Source organism: Lissotriton helveticus, chromosome 8, assembly GCF_964261635.1.
Source record: "Lissotriton helveticus chromosome 8, aLisHel1.1, whole genome shotgun sequence".
In the NCBI taxonomy this organism is placed as follows: domain Eukaryota; kingdom Metazoa; phylum Chordata; class Amphibia; order Caudata; family Salamandridae; genus Lissotriton; species Lissotriton helveticus.
The window spans coordinates 1,038,158,875-1,038,177,665 of NC_136069.1; the positions used below are offsets into that span (position 1 = coordinate 1,038,158,875).

General features: G+C 39.2%; 1 protein-coding gene across 2 annotated transcripts in view; it reads right to left on the reverse strand.

Annotated features, from left to right (window-relative positions):
- The window catches only part of MAP3K15 (mitogen-activated protein kinase kinase kinase 15), a 1,227,172-nt gene that overhangs the window by 18,129 nt on the left and 1,190,252 nt on the right, over nt 1-18,791 (reverse strand). For both annotated transcript variants that reach the window (XM_078657886.1, XM_078657885.1), the window contains one exon: nt 325-431. In XM_078657886.1, coding sequence (XP_078514012.1) covers nt 325-431 — 107 coding nt within the window. The remainder of the gene's footprint in view (nt 1-324; nt 432-18,791) is intronic.

Consider the following 18,791-nt stretch of genomic DNA (forward strand, 5'->3'; position numbering starts at 1 on the left):
CCAATACTGTTTTTGTGGAGATGAATACTCACTGGGGGGATTAGGTGTGTGTGTGTGGGGGGGGGGGATTGAATACAGAGTACACAACTAAAAATATGAAAATCTTCACATTGCCATGTTACCAAGGCGTTTACATTTCAAGGTGCTGAATATGTTAAGAGAAAATTTGAGCCTTTTTCCTATTGCCTTTAATACACGCATAACACTGCTGTGGAAATCCCCATTGTGGATGGTGAATATTCCACAAACATATTTGCAATAGAGTTTTAAAAAAGTTAGGGTATTGATTACAAGGCAATTGGTTTCTGGACTAGAAAAGGTTACCTGCTCAACAGTGCCTGGATCAGCTCCCAGTTGTCTTAGCCATTCTACAAGTTCCTTATTAGTGGAATGCCGCAGAGACAAAACAGCTGTTGGAGGTCTCAAATGATCTAGATAAACAAAGAGAAAGTTAATAAATGTAGCAAAGATGCAGATATTTTGTAATGGTATTTGTCCCCCCTTACTTCTAGTGTCTGGCCATAGAAAATATTTGGCACCCTACAAAAACAATTACAGAAGCCTAAGCTTCTCAGAACCAGAGTAAAAAAGTAATGAGATTTGCACTCACCAGCCAACGTTAGATATGACAAATTTCATGCTTGTGTTTTGGAAGATGTTCCCTAATAATGAAGATATCACAAAGGTTCTGTTCCTAAACGTATCTGATATTAAATAACTAGAACATCTGACGTTATTGTGTTAACTGTAATGCTGTCATGAAGTACATGGGCTTGGTTTACCTTTTCACCATTCACTGTTTATCTGTTAGCCTTTGATCAACCAAAATACATGTGAACCTGGATAAACAAAAGCACTACATCCACCTGGTCTTAAAACTTTTTTGTAGCTATTTTGGGCGTGATTGATGGGAAACATCCTTTACGACGCAACTTTTACCACGCAGTACCTTTACAACGCAGGATTTACAACGCAAGTCATTACAACGACTTGCGCTGGAGGGCGCTGTAGGATAGGTAATAGTTTAATTTACTATCCAACACCTTCCCTACTATCCACGGGGACTGGAGTTGGAATAGTAAATTAAACTATTCCCTATCCAGCGCCCCCCAACGCAAGTCGTTGTAACGACTTGCGTTGTAAAATCTGCGTTGTAAAGGCATGCGTGGTAAAAGCATGCGTTGTAACGACATACATCCGTGATTGATCCTTACATCCGAGACTTCACAGTATGTTGCCTCCTAGAGAGAGAGCTGTGTTATTGTGACTTCTCAACAAGACTGGTGGCCACCCAAAGGCTGCATTCTAGCATACACACTTTAAAGCACTCTTCAAACATATGGGCCATTTGGGGATTTTTACATTTTATAAAGGTGAAATACTCTACTCTCAACTGTACCCTGTTATCTAATCCTCATTAGTTACAGGAAACCATTAAGCAAGGTGATGTATTCCTACTGCAGACTGAATTATGTTGCCCCAGCCTTCCCACCATGGCATGTTACCATGGAGGGAAGGCTCAGTGGGAAGGCAGCCCAACATAGCATTGTACCTTCCAGGTAGTAAGAGTCATCAGTGGTTCACTAAACACTTGCCAGGTAATAATGCTTACAGTAAAGTATCTCTGTAGCTAAGAGTTAAGCGGCAGCTTAGTAGTGAAGAAACTAATCAAAACTGAAAACACTCTCGGCTGGTTGTCCATCCCCAGTAGATTGCTAGAGAAGTCACATATCCTTTTGTATTGTGTAGGCAACATGAAATGCATGATTATAATGTGTGAACACACTTAATTTTTTTTTTTTAGCCATAAAATGGATGTTTGGGACGTCTGGGGGTCCAACTGCACAGGCATATCATGGAACAGCTGCTCCCTGTTTCTATTTTATAGACCATTCGTTAAAAATTCATATACATGTCATATGAATATGAATCAGCTTGACGCAAAAGGTATTGTACATCATGTGTTATAAATGTAAAGATGAAGGTAGATGGGGTGTTTTTTGATCATATTATTAATAATACCTAAATTATGTAATTCATTGTAATAAGATCCAAGTTACTTGGCTACCAACAATACATTACACATATCACTGCGGATTGATTTTTAAATTGGTTTATGAAAACATGGGAAACAGCCTTTACAACGAAGCCAGAACCCCGCATGCCTTTACCACTCAGGCTTTACCACACATGCGACACTACCACGTATGTCATTACCACGCAAGTCTTCACAACTAATATGCCTTTATCATGCATGCCATTACAACAAATTTCGTCATAAAGGCATGAACGGTAAAAGCATATTCGTTGTTAAAGTTTCAAGGTAAGTCCATGTAAGCATGAAAGCATTGAGGGCCAGATGTAGGTGGCCAAATAGCAAGCGCTAATGCTGAAATTCAGCATTTGCGATCGCTATTTGGCTGCGAGCAATGTAGGTGAGTTGAAACCTACTAGCAAAATAAGGACTCACAAAATTACGATTCCTTATTTTGCTCTTGCATTTAAGGAATCGCAAATTGCGGTTCCTTAAATGCAATGTAAGTAGCTCAAAATAAAGTGCACTTTAGCCTTAAGGAATCGCTAATTACCACCAACTTCAAGTTGGGGGTAAGTAGCGATTTCCTCTAAAAATGCACTTTTTTGCTTTTTTTAAAGTGCTATGTGGCACACATACATGCCCTTAGGGCATGTATGTGTGCGACATGTGACATATACATTTCAGGGTGCAACAGGGTGTCCTTTTGACACCCTGGCACCCTTGAAATAGCGCCCGCTATTTGCGATTCTTTAATACCGAATCGCAAATAGTGAATATCTTCCCATTCATTCCTATGGGCCTCCTAACCCATAGGAATGAATGGGTAGGTATTCCTTATTAGCGAATCTCGATTTGCGATTGGCTATTATGGAATATTAAGGATTCGGTAATATTTTGGCAATTTCTACCTGCATTCAATTTTGCGAGTCCTTGATAGCGAATCGGTAAAATTTGCTATTAAGGATTCGTAAATTTGATTTTACCTACATCTGGCCCTTAGTGTTTTGAAAGATTTTTTTTTAGGGTTTATGGTGGGCAAGAGTATATGGGGTTCAGGGATGTGAAGAATTTTTGGGTTTAGGATAGGTATGGGTTTAAGGGTGGCAAGGGAATTTTTAGTGTTTAGGGTGGGTTATGTTTTTGTGTTGTAAGGGTCATTTTAGGGTTTAGAGTGGGTATAGGATTTTGGGCGACAGGAGTTTTTCCAGTATTTAGGGTGGGTATGGGTTTTTGGGTGCAAGCACATTTTCTGGGTAGGGGGCGGGTATGAGTTTTTGGGCTTAATGGGTATTTTTAGTTTTTAGGGTGGGTATGGGTTTTTGTATGGCAAGGGAATTTTTAGGGTTTAGGGTGGGTAGGGGGTATTGGGTTGTAAGGGAACTTTTAGGGCTTAGGGTGGGTTTGGGGTTAAGGGTGGCAATGGAATTTTTAGGGGTTTGCGGTGGATTTGGGTTTTCGGATGGCAAGGGTAATGTTAGGGTTTTGGGTAGGTATGGGTTTTTGGCTGCTAAGGGTTTTTAGAGTTTGGGGTGAGTATGGTTTTTGGGGTGGCAAGTTTATTTTTGGGTTTAGGGTTCAGGGTGGGTGTGGGTGTTTGGGTAGTAAGGAATTTTTAGGATTTAGGGTGGGTATGGGTTTTGGGGTAACAAGGGTGAATGCTTGTGTGCTTGTGTGTTTGTGTAATTGGTGTAATTCCGTTTAGCAGTTCAGGCCGTAGAGTTTGTAAAATTTTGCGAAGATTCAACAATCGGTGCCAAAGGTATTGCAAATAGAATGTTGCGGATTTCCTATGGAAAATAGGTCGTAACTATAACTACCTACTGGCGACCGCCAGTAGGTAATATATATATATATATGTGTGTGTAAACAAGGTGCCCGAAAGCATTTGAGAGGGCACACTCAGCGCTCACGCCTTCTGGCTTTCAGATGCAGCTTGCTCTGGGCCTCTTCTTCATGGGCTGCACAGCGCTCGATATGCATAATGGAGTGAAATGCCAGCCTAACTCTAACGTCCCTGAATCCTTTGGTTTTTTCAATTAATTTCTACGTTTTTTAAACTCTATTTCCTAACCATAACGTCCCTGTAACCTTAGGTTTTCTCAGTGAACTTCTAAGGTCTTTAAATGCTAATTTCAAACTATAATGTCCCTGTAATGTTTGTCTTTTTTAGTGAACTCCTTTGATTTTTTTGAACTCTATTTGCTAACTATAATCTCCCTGTAACCTTTTGTTTTTTTTGCAGTGAATTTACAGCTTTTTGTAAAATACATTTCTTCAGTATAACATCTGTTTAATTGTTACTTAGTTTGAGCAAATTCCAAGTATTTGTAATCTTTGAGAGTACTTGTTTAGTGATCTTTTTTTAAAAATTGTCTGTCTATAATGTTTTTTGTACAAAACCACTTATACTTAGTATTTTACTGTATTCGCGGAGATTCCAGTGATCGGGGTGAAGTTGATATCTGCGGATACTGAGTGTTCTATAGAAACTCTAAAACACATATACAGACCTATTATCATTGATGTTTGGCACTAGTTGTTTACTGCTCTCTTCTTTAAAGGTGTCTCTCTCTATCTATTGTTTAACAAAATCACTTTTACTTAACATTTCTGTGGTTTTACAAATAATTATAGTGACATTGCTTATCGCGAATACCGCATGTTTTTGAGATACTTTTAAAACACATATTTAATTGGTGTTTGATACCAGTTGTTTAGTGATGTTCTCTTTAAAGTTCTCTTTTCATAATAATGTTTGTACAAAACAACGTTTGCTTAGCTTTTCCTGAGTTCACGGCCACACCGGAAGTGGCAGTGACACCGTTAATCGTGAATACCGCATGTTTTTCATGGACTCAGAAACACAACTATAAATATATTGTAAACATTGTAGCTGTTCAGTAACATACTAATATAAGTACTGGTTTTGCTTCTATTTGGAATTTCCGCTTCCGCGCTGTAACGGCAAACATATCGGCCACTGCGAACATATCGGTCATCGTGAAGATCTCATGGCCAGTAAAGCAAGGAATATCATTGGATAATATAGTTTTCAGCAAAATGAATAAGAAATACACACCCACACCTCCTTTTTGAATCTTCTTTCATTGAACTTTATTCTGAGCAGGTGGATCTATCTTGGTGTGGAGAGTTTTTGCCATTTTTTACATCAAAAATGGCAACACAGGAAGGAGATGGGGGTCAGCAGCAACAACCACAGGACCAAGATGTGGAGGAGGTGGAGACTGATGATTTAGAAGAAGAGTAGCCTCCACAAAAGAGAGCCAGTGTAGCATGGAACTTTTTAAAATCCCATCCGTGGAATCTAAAACAGTGAAGAAAATAGTGCAATGCACCAACTGTGGTAAGACCCTCTCTAGAGGGACAAATAAAAGGTATTCATGTGGAACAATATCCATGTTATACCACCTCAAGACCTATCATGAAAACGTCTGCAACTTGCACTAAAGCGAAGAGAAAGTGGAGGACCATCAACTTCAATTGCAACAGAAACAATTCCTGGACAGAAAGTGCCATCATATGTCCAAACTACTACCACTGATATGGCTCCAGAGTTTTCCACAATGGCCCCTTATTGCATGGAGTGTGGGGTTGTTACAACTGCTGGTGAGCAGTCTATTACTGCTATTAGCAATGCTGTGAAAAATCACAAGTGCTAATTTTTCCCCCCTTTTATAGTTTTTACACATTACTTAGTGCAGATGTTTGTAATTTTTCTTGTCCCAGTTGCCTTTTTCGTTTGTACAAAAAAGAACAAAAACATTTAAAATTATAAGAAGGAAAAATTAAACAAAAAAAAAGGTTCCTGATGGAACTACCTTTTATAGTTAAAAAAAGATAAAATATGCATATATGTTGCAATGACTGTATGACTGGTGTATGCATGATTGAATGGCAGTATGACTGGTGCATGGATGATTGAATGCCTGCATCAGTGGTGCATGGTTGATTGAATGAGTGCATGAGTGGAGCGTGGATGATTAGATGAGTGCATGAGTACAGTCTGGGTGAGTTGCTGAGAGCAAGTTAGTGCTGGGACGAATAGATAAGCGCAAGTGTAGTGCCTGGGTGAATGGATGAGTGCAAGTGCAGTGCCTGAATGATTGCATAACTGCATGGGTAATACCTGCGTGATTGTATGACTGTAAGTGCAGTACCTGCATACGTGCATTAGTACAAGTGCACTGCCTGGGTGGTTGGAGGAGTGCAAGTGCAGTGTCTGGGTGAATGGATAACTGCAAGTGTAGTGCCTAGATGAGTACAAGTGTAGTGGCTGGGTGATTGGATGAGGGCATGTGCAGTGCCTCACTGATTGCATGACTGCATGGGTAGTGCTTGAGTGAATGGATGAGTGCATGGTTAGTGCCTGGGTGACTGGATGAGTGCAAATGCAAATCATGGCAAAATGAATGAGTTCAAGTGTGGTGCCTGGGTGATTGAATAGCTGCATGGCAACGCCTGAGTAATTGTATGAGTGCAAGTGCAGTGCCTAGATAAGTGCATTAGTACAAGTGCACTGCCTGGATGATTGAATGAGTTGAAGTGCTGTGCCTGGGTGAATGGATACGTGCAAGTGTAGTACTTGGATGAATGGATAAGTGCAAGTGTGAAGCTTGGGTGAATGAATGAGTGCAGCTCCAGTGCCTGGATGATTACATGACTGCACAAGTAATGCCTGAGTGATGATATGAGTGCAAGTGCAGTGCATAGGTGGTTGCATAACTGCATGGGTAGTGCCCGAGTGAATGAATGAGTGCATGCATAGTACCTAGCTGATTGTATGACTGCAAGTGCAGTGCCTGGATGATTGGATAAGTCCAAGTGCAGTGCCTGGATGATTGGATGAGTGTAGATGCAGTGCTGTGCTGAATTGTTAAATGCAAGTCTAGTACCTGGGTGAATGGATAACTGCAAATGCACTGCCTGGGGGATTGCATGACTGCATGGGCAATGCCTGACTGATTGTATGACTGCAAGTACACTGCTGTATGATTGAATGAGTGCAAGTGCAGTGCCTGGATGATTGGATAAGTCCAAGTGCAGTGCCTGGATGATTGGATAAGTCCAAGTGCAGTGTCTGAGTGAATGGATGAGTGCTAGTGTAGTGCCTGTGTGAATGGAGGAGTACAAGTGCAGTGCTTGGATCTTAGGATGAGTGTTATTGCAGTGCCTGAGTAAATAAATAGGTGCAAATATAGTGCCTGGGTAATTGCATGAGTGCAGGTGCAGTGCCTGGGTGATTGCTTAACTGCGTGAAAAATGCCTGACTGTATGAGTGCAAGTGCAGTGCCTGGGTGATTGCATGAGTAAACTGCACTGAATGGATGAGTGGAAGTGCAGTGCCTGGATGAATGGATAAGTGCAAGTATAGTGCCTGGTTGAATGGATAAGTGCAAGTGCACTACCTGGGTGATTGGATGAGTGCAAGTGCAATGCCTGGGTGAATGGATGAGTGCAAGTGTAGTACCTGGGTTATTGTATGATTGCCTAGGTAATGCCTGACTGATTGTATAAGTGCAGTGCCTGGATACGTCATAACTTTATGTGCACTCCCTGGATTATTGAATGAGTGCAAGTGCAGTGCCTGGCTGAATAGATAACTGCAAGAGTAGTGCATGGGTGAATGCATGAGTGCAGATGCAGTGCCTGGGTAATTGCAATACTGCATGGAAAATGCTGACTTATTGTATGAGTCAAGTGCAGTGCCTGGATGATTGCATGAGTAGAACTGCACTGCATGGATCAGTGCAAGTGCATTGCCTGGTTGAATGGATACATGCAAGTATAGTGCCTGGGTGACTGGATAAGTGCAAGTGCAATGCCTGGGTGAATGGATGAGTACAAGTGCAGTGCCTGGGTGATTGTATGACTGCCTAGGTAATGCCTGGCTGATTATATAAGTGCAGTGCCTGGATAAGTCATTACTTCATGTGCACTGCCTGGAGTATTGAATGAGTGCAAGTGCAGTGTCTGGCTGAATAGATAACTGCAAGAGTAGTGCATGGGTGAATGGATGAATGCAGATGCAGTGTCTGGGTAATTGAAATACTGCATGTAAAATGCTGACTTGTTGTATGAGTCAAGGGCAGTGCCTGGATGATTGCATGAGTAGAACTGCACTGCATGGCTCGATGCAAGTGCATTGCCTGGTTGAACGGATAAATGAAAGTATAGTGCCTGGGTGACTGGATAAGTGTAAGTGCAATGCCTGGTTGAATGGATGAGTACAAGTGCAGTGCCTGGGTGATTGTATGACTGTCTGGCTGATTTTATGAGTGCAAGGGCAGTGCCCGGATAAGTGCATTAGTTCAAGCACACTACCTGGATGATTGAATGAGTGCATGTACACTGCCTGAGTGAATAGATAACTGCAAGAGTAGTGCTTGGGTGAATGGATGAGTGCAAGTGTAGTGCCTGGATGAATGTATGAATGCAAGTGCAGCGCTTGGGGGATTGCATAACTGCATGGGTAATGCCTGAGTGATTGTATGTCTGCAAGTGCAGTGCCTGGATAATATGTGCATTAGTCCGGTTGCACTGCCTTGATGATTGGATGAGTGCAAGTGCAGTGTCCGTGTGAATGGATAAGTGCAAGTGAAGTGCCTGGATGAAAGGATGAGTGCAAGTGCAGTGCCTGATTGAAAGCATGACTGCAAAGGTAGGGCTTGAATTAATGGATGACTGCATGGGTAGTGCCTGGGTGATTGTATGAGGGCAAGTGCAGTGCCTGGATCCTTTTATTAGTGCAAGTGCAGTACTTGGGTGTATGGATAAGTGCAAGTATAATGCCTGTGTGAACGGATAAGTGCAAGAGTAGTGCTTGGTTGATTGGATGAGTGCAAGTGCAATGCCTGGGTGAATAGATAAGTGCAAGTGAAGTGCCTGGGTGACTGCATGACTGTTTGGGTAATGGCTGACTGATTGTATGAGTGCAAGTGCAGGGCCTGGTTGAATATATAACTGCAAGTGTAGTGCTTGGGTAAATGGATGAGTGCAAGTGTAGTGCCAGTGTAAATGAATGAGTGCGAGTGCAGTGCTTGGGTGATTGCATAACTTCATGGGTAATACCTGAGTGATTGTATGACTGCATGTGCAGTGGCTGGATATGTGCATTAGTACAAGTGCATTGCCTAGATGATTAGATGAGTGCAACTGCAGTGTCTGGGTGAATGGCTAAGTGCAAGTGAAGTGCCTGGATGAATGGGTGAGTGCAAGGGCAGTGCCTGAGTCATTGCATGACTGCATAGGTAGTGTTTGACTTAATGGATGAGTACATGGGTAGTGCCTGGGTGATTGTATCAGTGCAAGTGCAGTGCCTGGATAATTGGATTTGTGCAAGTGCAATACATGGGTATATGGATAAGTGCAAGTTCAGTGCCATGGTGAATAGATGAGTGCAAGTGCAGTGCCTGGGTGATTGTATGACTGCATGGGCAGTATCTGAGTGAATGGACCACTCCATGGGTAACACCTTCTTGATTGTATGACTGCAAGTGTAGTGCTTAAGTGAATGGAGGAGTGCAAGTCCCTAGGTGGTTTCATAACTGCCTCAGTAGAGTCTGAGTGAAGCCCTGACTGCATGGGTACCACCTGATTGATTGGATGAGTGCCTGAGTAGTGGCTGTGAAATTGGATGATGGTAAGTGCAGTACTTGAGTGATTGGATGACTGTTTAGGTAGTGCCTAATAGATTAGTGATTTGACATATGTAATATATCCTGAACTGCATCCACTGTTAAAAAAATATAAACAGAGAAGAATGTATTAGGATTTTATTTTGAACATTAGGCAACCAAAACAAGATACATTATTTTCCACCCAATACTTTATTTCAACATAGAAAATGTTTCACTGTGTTTTACTGTTTCCAGCTTTCATACTTCTTCACTGTCAACAGTGCTCTGTATGAAGCAACATCATCAAACAGTGGGGAACAAACAATCAATTGAATATAAAAATAAACAAATATGCACAGTACATCATTGCAAATATATCATACTGTTCATTCCACTCATTACAAGTGGCTTGGTGATAGGTTACTACCTTAATGAAAGCAACTATGTGTAAAAACTATTTCTGATATGTTTATATCTGGTACAAAATATTCCACAATTATGAAACACTCTTTGTTTTTAGATATCCTTTTGTAAACATAGGACAAATGATGTTTAAAATGTTCTTGGTCCATGTATGAAAAACATTAACACCCAGTACTATGCAGAAGTTGCTGTAGCAGGAGTCATTTTTTTAGTGGTGAAGAGACTTCTTAGATGTAACTTAAGGCTGCTGGTATTATAGTACCTCCATTTAGTTTTTATCTGAAGTAACAGAATGTAGTCCTGTAATGCTTTGCTTGCTGTAGACAATACCCCTAACAGGCCGAATAATGTCTCAGAAACATATAATCCATATACATGTCAACACAATAACACATTTTGTTATCCTAAATTGTCCGTAGAACTTTGGGTATAGAAATAGAAGATATGAGTTTGGTCACTTTTTAGGTAGTCCTGATTTGAAAGTCATTTGTATATCATTACACACTGTACATCCTGTTTGACATCTTAAATATATTGCATAGTGTCCTGAGATTATATCAACTAATCCAAGAAATACGATTGCTATAGTTGTGAAAGTTCTTTTTGAAATCAAAATCTGTCCAGCTACAAATTGTGTAATTTTAGTTTCTAACTTAGTACCATCCAATCTGCACTGTTGTAGCATGACTATGACATCTTTTCCATACCTTTGTAGTAACAACTTAGACATGAGTTCTGATCTGCAGTTTGGACAGGTCATATCTTGATGGGCATTTTTTGTTACATTTTCAAAGGTCACAGCTTTACAATCTGGTAATGTCAAGTGGAGTAATCGTTCCAAATTGATTTCAGTGCAAGACGTGAATTCACCATCTTCACAGTTATAGTTCCATTTATAAGCTAAAACAAATAATTCATGGATAGTCACATCTTCTTCCTCCAATAGTCCTAGCACACCATTAAATGTTCTTGAGCATCCTGCTGAAGATTTTGAGAAAACACTACTGATCAAGTACAGGCATCTCTGTAAGTTTTCTTATTCCAGTAGCAGAATGTATAATAGTTCTGTTACTTCTTAATTCTTCAAGTAAACTACATAGTTGTGAAGACATTCTTTTATCTACTTTTTCTTTATTATAATTTGTAAAATGAGGCAAATAGTACAGTCCATTTAACACTACATTTGCATAACAGTTCACTCCGGATTTATTATCAAAGTGATACTCTTCCATTTCCTCATTGTACTGTAGTTTTCTTTTGTTTGGTCCTTGTTATTTTTCCTTTTGTTTGTCTTTCTGTTCAGCTCTGATAGACTGCTTTGATATTTTCTGCTTTGGACACATTTTTGTTTTTTGAAACACAGTATACTGGCCTAAATGAGGAGCATATTGACCTCTTAACCAAATATACTCCCTTACACAGTTCACATCAGCACTTACTTTCTTTTCATCAAACTCAATCAGAAATAAACCAGACAATGGTCTAATTTGCGATAAAGTTACATATGACCTCCCTTTTTTGAATACACTACTGGCAATACTAAGATGATCTGTATCTACACTAAAACCTTGTGATTTGTGGATAGTTACTGTTATGCTAAAGGCACTGGGAACTGCTTTCACTGGACACACAAGTCTTTCACGAGTAGAAAACGGATGTATGACGTTACAACGCATACTTTTACAATGCCTACCTTTACATCACATGTTTTACAATGCATACCATTACAACGCATAATGCTTTTGGGCGCTGGATAGTGAATAGTTTAATTTACTATTCCAACTCCAGTCCCCGTGGATAGTAGGGATGGTGTTGGATAGTACATTAAACCTATTCCCTATCCTAGAGCGCCCCCGAGCGCTATGCGTTGTAATGGTTTGCATTGTAAAAGTTGCGTTGTAATGGTAGTTCGTTGTAAAAGTTTCGTTGTAAAGGCTGTATACCGTAGAAAACATACAAAATATTAATTTCACCCATTGTGCCATTTACTAACACTTATTCAACGTTTAACTAACGACGTAAGATTACACGACAATTTTTAAAGTTACGTAATTGTTTTTCTAATCCTGCAGTTTTCAACACAGACTTTTCAAAGCTATCCAATTTTAATTGCAGTTTTTCTGTTAGTAGCACTGTAACTCCTTGATGTTCCATTTTATCATTTGCTCTAAATTCGATTATATCTTCTTTTTCCAGTTGCAATAATTGTTCATAGATTTTTCTACACTCCTCAAGAGTTGGCATCAAACAAACTATAGACCTCTTTGTTAATAAAATTATACATTACTTCTGCAGCTGAAATATTATTTGGAAACAGATTTTTTATTAGATGAGTTTCTAATACTCTCTTCTCTTCTTTTGTGAGGAATCCCACTCTTATATCCTTTAGTATATCTCCATATTGCATTTCTGATACTTGGCCCATACTTTTGATTAACTCTTCGTATTGAAAGGTTTTCAAAATGTTTACATTTCCAATACTTCCTTGTGAATTCATTGTTTCACTATGGAGTATTTTCTTGAATACAGGTTGTCCTTATACTGGAGTTAGCTGTAGCAGGTCTCCAAAGATTATTAAGTGTTTTCCTCCAAAAAGCATGTCATAGTCAGTTTTTAATATTTGATGCATTCTTAAATGTATAAAAGCTAGCATTGTGTTACACAGCATGCCGACTTCATCAATAATTAGTAGCTTCTATTTCTGTAATACTCTTGCCACTTTATGACGAGCATCACTATTGTAATTTGTTGTCATGTTCAACAGGCAGCATTATAAATCGATGAAGGGTAACTCCTTTAATATTGTGTGCAGCCACGCCTGCTGGTTCAGTAACTACACACAACAAATTAGAATCTGTTGTTTTCTGTAGATAACTTGTTAGCAATAAACATTTTCCAGTTCCAGCCTGACCACTTCTGTACAATAGAACTGGGTTATATGCAGAACATGTACACCCTTTTTTCTCATTCAGAAATCCAAAGCTTTACCTTTTACATCTTCAAAAGTTTCTTTCTGGTCTGCATTCAATTGCTTTATTAGTTGTTCTAGAGCCACAGTTTCCTCTTACTTGCTGCATTGCCTTCCCCACCTCATTCACGGGTATTGCAGCTTCATTTTGAATGATTGGCTGTCCTAGAGGATCTTGGCTTCCAGGTGCTGAACTTTGCCTGCCCTGAGAACTTTCTCTTGCTATCTCAGCAGCAATTGTTTCTTCTTGTTCAATCCCATCTGTCAACATTTAAAGATACACTCGAAACACAGAGCACTCAATGCTGTCTTTCACAGCATTGAATGGGTCTACATAAGAGTCACGTAGATAGCTTTCATTTTACCATGGCTTGAACAACTGTAAGAAGGGTAAATAGAAAAACTCTCTTTTGTCTGGAGTTTGGCAACTTAGCTTTCGATGGTTGATTACATTTCCTTTGTTATGTCAGACTAAACATTTTCCCATCCAACTACAGCAAATTTTCCTTCTTCTATGTTTTCACTGACATTATTTCTGAATGTATAATGTTGAAGTATTTCGTAGAGACACATCCTTTCCAGAAGAGGACTTTATCTTGGATAGTACAAATCTAGCATGTTACTCTTTAGAATATCTCTACCGTGTGGCTCAAATTCTGCAATATATTGGATTTCAGGAAAATACTTCACTACTCTGTTACGAGTATTAGTAAGCCCTAAACTCACCCATGGAACTGTTTTAGATTGTGAAAGCAAACTAGCTAAGCTTAACCGGTCTACACATTCATAACAGCCAATTTCTCTATGAGAAAGCATTTTCAAACAAACTCTGTACAATTTATTTGTAAGACTCTTTTCTGCTGAAATCTCCTCACATATCTCCTTCTTCTCAGTTTACTCTGACTTTGTTATATAAGACGTAATGTACTGAGCAACAGCAATTGAGTTGTGTGCAACAAATTGTACATCCATGTTAGCATTCCACATCTTCAAAAACACAGGGATGTAGTTGTTAATTTACTTGGAAGCCTCTGTTCTTCTCAGTAAGTAAGTAAGTAAGTAATATTTTATTATATGCTTAGTTAATAAAAAACATTGCATAAAATTTCTCGGTAGATAAAGGAAAAATGTAAATATAACTGGTTAAAACACACATTATTATCACGTTGTTGTCTCATTCACATAACATGCTGAGGCCGACTTTACATAATCATCTTTCAAGTCCTATCAGGTAAAGTCACATTTAACAATTCTGTATGCCTGTTAGCACAATCTCTGTTATCAATGTTCTTCCCTTGAGCATAGTTTGTTTTAAGGCAAGTTATTGTAGGTAGGAAGAATAAACACTTGTGGCCATCAGTTTAACAATACTATAGATAGTGCTTTTCCAATTACGACATTGTTAAAATCTAAAAAACCTTCATCTAAAAATCTTTTTTTTTTTAAAGAAAAAGAAACATTAATGAGATGATCATGGTCTTTGGAGTACTCAAAAGGGTTACAGATTGCTGGCCTTTAAAGTGATGTTATAAACCGGGAAAGGGTGTTGCTTGTCAGGGAAAAGAGCAGCTAGACGGTGGTCATTAGCTCTTTTTCCTTCTCCTCCGTCCTTAGTTTTAATCCGGCCACGTACAAGAAACAAACCAGACTGCAGGCCAGCCGGATGTCCTCTCCCTCAAAACAGGCCTTCACTGCCTGTCTACATGATCTTATCCATAATCTGTTCAGGGCAGGCTTTAGTATGGATCTTCTTTCCCTGTCTAAACCTTTGCATGAACACAGAATATGTAGTATGTCTTCCTTTACCTCGACACACAGTCTGCACGTTGTTATAGATTGTGATCTTTTCCATGGGGGTAAATGCGAAAGTGTTGGTAGAATGCCCATCCTTTAAACAGCCAATAATAGGACTGCTTGATAATGCATCCAACGTACTATCTAATTTTATTCACTTACATACTGACAGCATCCAGTATGTAAGTGAATAAAATTAGATAGTATGTAGGACAAATGAACCTTCAAAGTCAAATGCATGTCCTAACTGCCCAAACATAGTGGAAACAGAATCCTATTTTATGTTACGTTGTCCTTATTACAGAACACCTCGGAAAAAATGGTTGTTGGCAGGATGTAAGAGTATGGGCATTAGGCATTATTGGGAAGCCGAGAGACTTTTAAAAAGCTATACAAGAGAACTTTTAGCTTTTGTGGTTTCCCAATATTTGTATATCGCCTGGGCTTTAAGGAGGAAGGTCATTCTTAACACTACTCCTTGAAGGAGCCTGACAATTATCAGTATTGCTATTGTATTAAAATGTATCCCCTTTAGTTTAAATATATGAATTCTCTATTTTAAATCTAACCTCTATAATTCTCAATTAAATGTATTTTTTGCCGTAGTTCCCTTCCATGTATTAACAACAACTTTACTGTGTTCTATAATTGGGTATTTGTACAATGATGTTTTTATTCTTTTAATTCTCTAACGTTTTCATGTTTTAAGACTACTTCTCTTGTATTGATATGATGGGTATTATGGGCTGTGCCCGAAGTAAATATATATATATATATATATATATATATATATATATATATATATATATATATATATATATATATATATATATATATATATATATATATATATATATATATATATATATATATATATATATATTCTTCATTTGTAACCTGCGAAAGGAACTACGAAACCAAAGAGTTGCACTCGATATATATATATATATATATATATATATATATATATATATATATATATATATATATATATATATACTGCCTTTATTTCAACTGCTTTTCATTTGGAAAACTACTTCATTTAGCTTCAGCCTTCTCCTAACTGCTATTGCTCCTTCACTTGAAAATGTGCTTAGGGTGTGGATTGTTGTCCACAGCAATTTATAATGGGCTAAAGAAAGGCTGCAAAAAAGAGAGGTATTGACGGGGACTTGGGTTTGCCAAATGTGGAAATTACTTGGTTTGGCCTTAGAGGGTTAAAGTTTCATCAGTTGCTGGCTTTGGTTAAAACCATTGTAGATTGCCAAGCTCCTCATGATATTGCACTGGGGTGGCAATGACCTAGGCACATTGACTGGGGTAGGGCTGGAAATCCAAATGAAAGATACCTTTGCAGAACTGATGTCGCCTTTAATCGGAGAAGTGTGGCTCACCGATTAGAGCGGCAGGCCCTGAGGTAGAGGTCTGGCCCGGGACCAGGGTTCAATTCCCGACATGGCAGGGTCTTGGGCTCAGTGTTCACGGACTCGATAATTCTCGCCTAGGTGCCTAATCTAATCATGGGTCCCACTCTGCAACTCTGGGCAATAGCTTGCTTAATCTCCACAACGGCCCCGAAAGCGCTAGGATGCCTGGCCTCACCTTGGAGGTGCCCAGTAAGGGGCATCTCACAGGGAAAGCCAGGAAGGGTTCCACAGCGGTATACAGCGCCAAGATACCTTCTAGGTGATAGTGCGCTTTACAAGTATACACACATTTACATTTACATTTACATTTCCCTCACACTGTCTTGGTGTACTCTAATATACCTCTAAAAAAGAGAGAGGGTCCAACACACCAAAGGGACAGGACACCACTAAGACACTAGGTCTAAAATAAACTCCCTTTGGGGTATTTATTCTGCAGTCCAATAAGACTCCCACACCACAAAAAACACTCAATTGTCACCAGATCAATGTTCCAGTAGACAGAAAATCAAATATGTTGAAAATATATATTAGGTTGGTTCAATAAAATATTTCATTCAATATAGTTTTCAATAATCATTTAAATACATAAAAAACAATATACACATAGATAAAAAAGATTAAAATCACATATACAATGTAAATACATCGTTATACATTACAGAACAATCATAAGCAATCATTCGACATTTGATCTCATTGTCCTTAACATATACTGCACATCAATCCATAAAAGTCACAGGAACTTTTTTTATTAACAAGTAGGCCTAATTCGTTGATGTTGGCTTTGCTTCAGGTGCACTTTGTCCCTCCCATGCAAAAACCTTATTAACCAGTATCTTTCCGGGGGCTCCCTATCTGTAAACATGCCTGTAAATCTTGTTCTTATCTCGTTACATTTGCTGTGCTTTCAAAGACCGAGGTCAAAGTCAGGCTGTGTCTTTGAGGAAACCTGGTGTTTATAGTGCTTTCAGCTGACTTCAAAGTGAGAGCATTTACAGGAAAAAGGGTTACTTTCCCCATGGATTTCATGTAACTTTTTCATTTTTTAAGCAAGGCTTTATAATCAAGTATTGGCAAAGCCAATAGTTTGGCACTTCCATTTCAAAGGCAAGACCCATTGGCTTTTCCAATGCTTGGTATGTCAGTGCCACACGCTTTGAACTTGCTGACAGGATCGCCTGGGGAAGCCTTCCATCTAGGTCATTCTATTGAGTGTGTTAAATATGACACTAGTACCACTTGTTGTGAAATTCTTAGGGCTACTTCATAAACAGTCTAGAATATATTTCAAGATGTCTCAGAGACATCTTGGAAACCACTTTGCAATTATAGAAATCCATGAGATTCTATGTGTCAATGAATCACCATGTGTATGCTTTTGAAAAATTATATTGGAGGTGGCTCTCCTGAAGAAGGCAGTTCCCTGCCGAAACGTGTGTTGAGACATCTTGGAAACACCCTACAATTATAGAAATCCATGAAATTCTATGTGTCAAATAATCACCATGTGTATGCTTTTGGTCAGACATTCAATCATCTTAGTATGTTGACAATTTACAGAAATCTTCAGAATGTAGTATGTGTGCATGGATGACCGAGTAAAGCTAGAATGTTGTATAGTTTTTCTGTGATTTGTAGCCCTAAATTTTTAATGATTCTGTATTGCAATAAATAATTTTGTATTTTCCTATTCTTAGTGTTACTACCATCCTTTATATAAATATGTTCTAGACTGTGTATGAAGAAGCCCTAGGAATTTCACAGCATGTATTTCTCTGCCTAGGTGTACTTCTCACTAGTATCAGGGGACCCCATCTTACAGTGACTAGTACCACTTGTTACATACTGCGCTTAAAAAAAGCCCTTAGACATGAGGAGTGTACATTCAGCCTGTGAGACAGGCATTGAAAGAGCCTCAGAAGCAATTCTCTTTTTATGTGCGCCTTGAAGCGGAAGTTGGGAATTGTCGCTGAGGTGCAGTCTTTCGCCTTATCTGGTTCACGCGGGGTACAAGAGGGGCAGATGCCTCCTGTGTAAGCGGAGCTTTCTTGTTGATCAGGGGACAGTTTTGTGCTTAGAGTCCGTCCACCAGATAACTTAACACACACACACACAATAGCCATCAACACATCCTACAGGCACCCTGCCACACACAGAGTAGTCATTATATGCCACAGATGATGCATGCAACAAGAGGCACTCATTGTATGCTTGGTGCTTGTTAGGTGGTCCAAGTCACTCCATAATATATTCCGAAGCACTCCTTGGGGTCTCCTCGACTCCTCCCCCCAAATAAGAGGCAGTTCATCTATACTACCGGAATTAACGAAGGGCCAGAAGCAGAATTGCATGAAACAGGGGATTTGCCTTCCCTAAATCTCCACAGTGTATTTTAATGAAGGGCTGAGGACCGGAGACACCAACCCTTGGCATTATAGTTTTTTTAGGCAGACGCAAGAGCCGCAGACAAAGTTTAAAGTACTTAAGCAAAAGAATGACTT